General features: G+C 39.3%; 1 protein-coding gene across 1 annotated transcript in view; it reads left to right on the top strand.

Annotated features, from left to right (window-relative positions):
• The window catches only part of LOC125048053 (eukaryotic translation initiation factor 2-alpha kinase 1-like), a 20,491-nt gene that overhangs the window by 2,606 nt on the left and 10,385 nt on the right, over positions 1-7,500 (top strand). The window contains exon 2 of the mRNA XM_047646684.1: positions 4,434-4,683. Coding sequence (XP_047502640.1) covers positions 4,449-4,683 — 235 coding nt within the window. The 5' untranslated portion in view covers positions 4,434-4,448. The remainder of the gene's footprint in view (positions 1-4,433; positions 4,684-7,500) is intronic.

Genomic DNA, 7,500 nt, shown 5'->3' with positions numbered 1-7,500 from the left:
GCTTGGTCTGGCCTGAAACCTGATTAAAGTTTGAGAATGAGACTGGGGAAGTGAGACTTAGAGCTCAGAGCCTACAATATTTTTGTAGGGTTATGCATTGTGTAATTTAGTCAGTCATATTAGAAAGTTGTGGAAAAATAATTATAGGATATTTAAAAACTGTTTTGAAGCTAATCTAGACATAATATAGCTGGTGGAGTGTAATCACAGCACAACCATGCAAGAGGCTAGGCAGCCACAGGGTTCAGGGCTCAGAATGGCTAGTGGAAATTTGATTTAAAAGAAATGCATGTGCATATGAGTGCGTAAGATCTCGGGTAAGGAGAGAATGGTATCTTACCTTTTCTTTTTATTATTATTGTTATTATTATTATTATTATTATTATTATTATTATTATTATTATTATTATTATTATTATTATTATAATCAGTTGTCACTTTATACTCACATTTACTTGAAATTTGTATATACATAACTTTTTCTTGCTTTACTCTACTCTATTATTTATTCTCAAAAGCGACTGTGAATCAGAGTACTCCAGAGTCGAGACAAAAAGAATCCAATCATGAAATTTGAATATTGAAAGGAATGAGTATTAGAAAACTAGTACGGAAGTTTATCAGGATAATTAATTTTGCCCCACATTTTCCAGCACAAAGGCAATCCATCCATCCACCCACCCATCCACCCATCCACCCACCCAACCCACCAAGGCAGCCATCCAGCCATCCAGTCATCCAGTCATCCAGTCATCCAGTCATCCAGTCATCCATCCATCCATCCATCCATCCATCCATCCATCCATCCATCCATCCATCCATCCATCCATCCATCCATCCATCCATCCAGTCATCCAGTCATCCATCCATCCATCCATCCATCCATCCATCCATCCATCCATCCCCCTCCCCTCCTCAACCATACCCTTAACCATCCATTCACCATCCATTTACCCACCTATCTACCTGCTCATCCGGGGGTCTCTTCATCCATCCGTTATACCTCAGGCAGCACAAGCGTGGACATGCCATCATGTTCATTGCGGCTTCGATCACGTTGCCGTTTGTGCTTATTATTATTATTATTATTATTATTATTATTATTATTATTATTATTATTATTATTATTATTATTATTATTATTATTATTATTAGTCTTACTGGTCTTCAAGAATATGTTAATTATTAACGTCTTCACTACCGTTATTAATGTCATTATTGATACAACCTAAGGAAGGGGTTCCAGTGTCATTATCATTATGCATTTTTAATTTTAAATCATATAAGTTAATGGGTTGGTTGGCAACTCGCATATCTAAGGTATACTATATTTTGACTATTCGTCTTCATTGTACTTTCTGTGGTCGAAGGTGTCGGTTGCGTCGGTATGTACTCTGTAACTCTGCTGCTATTTGACTATGTTTAAGATGGGTGGACTTCCAGATAAGTACTGTTTATGCGTAACTGAGTGCTGCGAGCGGCGATTTTAGGGGAATGGGAGGGATATGCATCACATTCCTCACCGTCGTCCCTTCATCCATCCATCCATCATACCTCAAGCAACATGTTCAAACGCGTTTCATACGAGATCGGAGCTTGGATAACGTTGCCGTTAGTGCTTCTAGAAATTTCTTATGTTATTTTTTAAAAAGCTGGTTTTCATGGGTATATTTATGAATAATGTCTTCACTACCATTATTATTGCGATTGTTGATATTAGCTGTGTAAGTGGTTCCAGTGCCATTATCATTATTTGTTGTGCAGTTATAAATGATTTAAGTTTATGGGTTAATTGGCAACTTTCATAGCTTGGGTACTGTAGTACGACTTCGTCTCATAACACTAGCAGTCGTCAGAGGTGTCTGGTGCGTCGGTCTGTGCTCTGTAATTGCGGCTCTTTGTCTCTGTTTAAGATGGATGGACTTAAAGATTAGTATTGTTCATGTGTGAATGAATGAGCGAGCGGAAATTTTAGGGGAGTGGGAGTGATAGGTATATTTTAAAGAAGATATAACCGATGCACATAAGCTCATTTGCAAGACTCCGGGCTAGTACAGTGGTAACGTGCCGGCCTCTCATCCGAGGGGTCGGCGGTTCGCGCCCCGCCCAGGCGCGAGAAGTTGCAATTGTCGCCTGGAGGTCACTGCTGTGGCTGGGCACCACGGCGGGTAAGGACTAAGGCGAGTCAGCACCAGCTGACACACGTTAGCGAGTCGACATTAGTCGACACAGGCTGGGCTCCCCTCATTGGCATAGCCCGGGCGAAGCTCAGCTTCGCATATCGGACTTATCCTTATCAAATGCACTTATGCATGCATTCAAATCCTCTCACTCACTCGCACACGCACACGCACACGCACACGCACACGCACACGCACACGCACACGCACACGCACACGCACACGCACACGCACACCCACACGCACACGCACACCCACACGCACACGCACACGCACACCCACACGCACACGCACACCCACACGCACACGCACACCCACACGCACACGCACACCCACACGCACACGCACACGCACACGCACACGCACACGCACACCCACACGCACACCCACACGCACACCCACACGCACACCCACACGCACACCCACACGCACACCCACACCCACACCCACACGCACACCCACACCCACACCCACACCCACACCACACGCACACGCACACCCACACCCACACACACACACACACACACACACACACACACACACACACACACACACACACACACACACACACACACACACACACACCTACACACACACACACCCCAACACACACACACCCTACACACACACACACCTACACACACACCCCTACACACACACACCCTTACATCACACACACACACCTACACACACACACCCCTACACACACACCCCTACACACACACACCCCTACACACACACCCCTACACACACACCCCTACACACACACCCCTACACACACACACCTCTAGTACACTTTTCTACCTACCTACCTACCTACCTATATTCATATATACATATATGTATATATGTCTATGTATGTATATATGTATATATATGTATACATATATGTATATATATGTATATATATGTATATATATATTTGTATATATATATGTATAAATATTCGTTTATATATATTCATATATATATATATACATATATATATATATATATATACATATATATACATATACATATATATATACATATATATACATATATATATATATATATATATATATATATATATATATAAATGTAGTACATTTATCTACATGGTACATTATTGTCACAGTTGTTTCTTATCATTTTTGATAGTGTCTAGTTATTATTTCAAACTGAAACTCTTCATCATTCTTATTTTCAAAAGGAAGATGGAATTATTGAGTACCATAGAGATATATAATTGAGGCTGTCATTTGGAATAACAAAAAATCCAACACTTATGGATAATTTTTTTCTCTTAAATCCTCCTGCAGACATTTATATTTTATCTTAAATCAAGACCAAGTGAAATGAAACATTCATCATTTAAGAAACCACTATATCACATGTTACATAAGATGTTATTCTAAAGAAATAATGTAAGAGCATTCTTGCTGGAATAAAGAATAAAGTATTAGATTTTCATCCACCAGGGCTAGTGTTTGCATCATGAGCATGTGGTCTTTTTTTTAATAATTATTATTTTTAAGATGTTGTGATTACTTGGTTTTATCATTGATTTGACTGTTGAATATATGAATAATCATCAAGCTGCCACATTTTAGTAACAAAGAGCCAAACATCCTGTAAGTCAACAAAGTACATTGTTTGTGTCTTGCTGTCCTAAGTAAAATAAAGATAAAGAAGTGCACTCTTTCCAAAGTCACTGCAGGCCATGTCCCTGCCTTGCATGGACATGGTAGAGCTACACGCAACAAACCACAAGCGGTTTATTTTCAGATATTGCTTAGCATTAACATAAATACCAAGGATCTTTTCTATAAGTTGTTAATTTTATATTGATGATTTACTTGGCCAGTCTCTCTATTAGCTATACAAAGAACAGCATTTTTAGTTTATTATTATTATTATAATAATTATTATTAATTTTTATAAGATATCAGTTCTGATGACTTTCATAGACCAAATAAAAAACAACGATGCAAAAGTGCCTGCTTCTATATTTTCATTTATATGGGAACTTATATCAAGGGGCCAAAAAGTTAAGTTAAAGCTTTGATTAAAAAAATGTAAATACGCTTTTCTTTTTTTTCATTCTTTTCTTTTCTTTCTTGCCTTTTTTTTTATCTGCGACTTTTTCCATCATTCTGAATGCCTCTGTTAAACCTGGTGTCTTTACTCATGAATCTAACTCATAAATTGATATTGTTAAAACTATATTGCAAAAAAAGATAGCCTTCATTTGCTTTCTCATCTCCCATCAAGATCTCGTAACGCACAATGGTCTGGAGACGAAGGCGACAAGTTGCGTCCAACGAGAGAAGAGAGTCGCCAGGGGAGTGCATGGCTGGGAAGTCCTTCTTTAGCCATTGGAATCCACCGATGGACCGGCCTCTGAACCAACCTCCTGATCGCCCTCTTCATCTGGACGTTGCTAGGCAGAGGGATGTACCGTTAAGGGTCAGAGAGGCCATACAGCGGATTCAGCCAGTATCCTCCTTTGCACCCATACCTGGTAAGTGATTTTTTTTTTCCATCTCTCTCTCTCTATTTTTATGGACTCATTTTCATTTTCTTTCTATGCTGTTTGGAGAGTGAAGGCATTGCCAGATGATTGATGTATGAATCTTCATAAGTGTGAAATTTTTTTGTTCCTACTAACTCATTGGATCTGGGTATTTCACTGCCCACATGTGACCCAAAATCTGGGCATTAGGTGGACATTCTGATGGTTGTGTTGCTTATAGGCTAGACATACACGAACACTCGTGTGTAGTGACAAGACTCCATGCCTCCCCTTTGCAGTGTTATTTTCTCTTTTTCTGTATAAGTGTTATAGCTTTTTTTGCCATGTTCCAATGTCAATATTTGTCTTTAGGTAATCTGTAACTCAATGCAATAATGATAACAATCAGATATATTTTGTTATTTTTGTCATTTTAAATTTTATTCGCAATACTCCATTCTTGGTAATACAACCTGTATTGCCAATTACGGTAGGCAGGAATAGGATCCTAAGCATGGAAATAGCATCCTCCCTGTAGCTGGTGCTCTTCCAGTCATAGTTCACAGATGATACATTCCACACTCATTTACAAATGGTAATAATGCAAAAACCCTTTCCTAAATGCCCACTGAGTCAAATTACCCTCCAAGAGCTTTGTGGACTCGCGGCAAGTCATTCCTATCTCCTTGGCCTTCAGCCGATATTCTCATGACAGTGAGTTCCCGTCACTCTAGCCCTCTTCCCATCACTGGATGTTCCTGTCATCCACTCCTCTAGCTAATTTTTTTCTTGACGTGATGGACACGTTATCTAGATCATAGGGGTTAATAGCTCTTATGCAAGATAAGTTACAACTTGGAAAATCATTTGCTGTGATAATTGAATAAGGCTGTATGATTCTATGTTCTGTTAGAATATTTCCTAGTTGATGCATGCTAAATCATAGCAATTACAATTTTTTCTTTGTTATTTTTGTAAGTGAAGAATCTAGTTTGTGTTAATTGCTCAAAGCTTATATAAAAGATGTAATATATCAAAATCTATACCTTATTTTCACTGAAGTTGGTTTAAGGACCTTAACCCATTGCCGACGGGCATGCGATGCCATGCCCACTGTGAGTTTACTTGTTTAATGGTTTTTACACATAGATGGCTACTCTTGTACTAAGTCACCAATGAGTCAATTACAAGTACTGCCTGTCTCACCCGTTCACCCTTTTCTTTAATTTTCGAGAATATTTTACGTTAACTTATATTGCTATTACTAATGTTTATAACATTATAGTAATTATAATGTTTACAATAAAAATAACACCATCGATATTCATAGCACTAGTAAAAAATACATTTTCCCACCAATTCAAGGAAAGGTGAAATCAGGTAAGACAGAGCCATCTATGTGTAGAGACATTTCACAAAAAATATAAAAAATGAGCACAGCATATTCACCATCCTTTATTCATTGTCCCTGGCTGCAATGGGTTAATGTATGTCCATTGGGGACCGACCCTCTTACATTAATGATTTCAGGATATGCAATAGGTGGAAAACCCTACCATGATCTTAGGTTAGTAATGGCTGCGCCAGGTTTAGCATCAGGAATAGGATCCTGAGCATGGAAATAGCATCCTCAATGGAGCCAGCACTCTACCAGTCTTGGCTCACAGATGGTACCATCTACTCTAGTTTATTTATGAAAATAATGCAAAAGCCTCTTCCTAAATGCTTACTGAAACTAATTGCCCTCCAGGAGTCTAGTGCACTTGTGGAGAGTCATTCCTGTCACTCTGACCTTAAAGGTGAAATTCTTGTGATGGCAAATTCCATCTGCAAATTTTCTCCGTGGCAACATGTTCACATCACCAGCCCCACCAAACAAAATTCTTCATGACTTGATGGTCACATCATCTGAGTAACTAGGGTTAATGTGCCAATCCATCATATTTGCCAGAATAATTAATTTCCTCACAGTGATTTCTGTTTTTAGTAATTTTCAATCACCCAAAGTAATTTTAATAAATCCTTCAGTCTTGGATGAATCAGATTCACCCGATGCAGTGGAGCTGCCAGATTTTCGAGAGTTGTCAGATGCACCTGCCACACAAATGGTGAAATTGCTTCGGCAAATCTTCAAGATTAAGCAGGCCATGGACCTTCTCTCTCTTGTGTGGAAGAAGATTATTACTGCTGCTATCAGGCATGGATGGCCACTGCTCCTCCCAGTTTTGAAACTCCAGCAAAATCGGCAAGCAGCAGAAACCAGAGTAAGAGCAGCAATATGTGAGGCAGACATCCCAGTATTCATTGACCAGGATAAGGAGCAAACCGTGGAGGTGATGGGGGAAGACAAGGACATCAACCGAGGAGATGCAGAGACTGAAGCTCTCCCCTCCAAAGAACCTTCAACTTATGTTTTGGCACTGTTGGCAGACTACAATGAAAGGTTGGAGAACAGGGCATTTGATGCACAAGAAGCCCTTTTACATCTACAAAAAGTTAAAACAATTGTTGGTGAAAAGTATCAAACCAAAATCCAAAAATCCCAACAGTCACTCATATCTTGTGACCTAAGGAGGCAGAGTCACGGATGTGAGACAGCGAGACGATCAATCAACCATACTGACCTTGATGTTGGTGACATGACTGTGGAACTTCTTCCCAGGGAAGAAGTGGATTTTGAAGGCTTTGATAAGACAGTGAAAAAAGCCTTAAGAACAAGGGAAGAAGCTAAGGGCCATGGTAGTGATGATGAAGGTAAAGATGGATTTAGGGTTAATGATTGTTTTGTATTTATAATGGAGTAACTTACCAGTAATCCTGCTGATT

Source organism: Penaeus chinensis, chromosome 42 (genome assembly GCF_019202785.1).
Source record: "Penaeus chinensis breed Huanghai No. 1 chromosome 42, ASM1920278v2, whole genome shotgun sequence".
Taxonomy (NCBI): Eukaryota; Metazoa; Arthropoda; class Malacostraca; order Decapoda; family Penaeidae; genus Penaeus; species Penaeus chinensis.
This window is presented reverse-complemented; position numbering and strand designations above follow the sequence as displayed.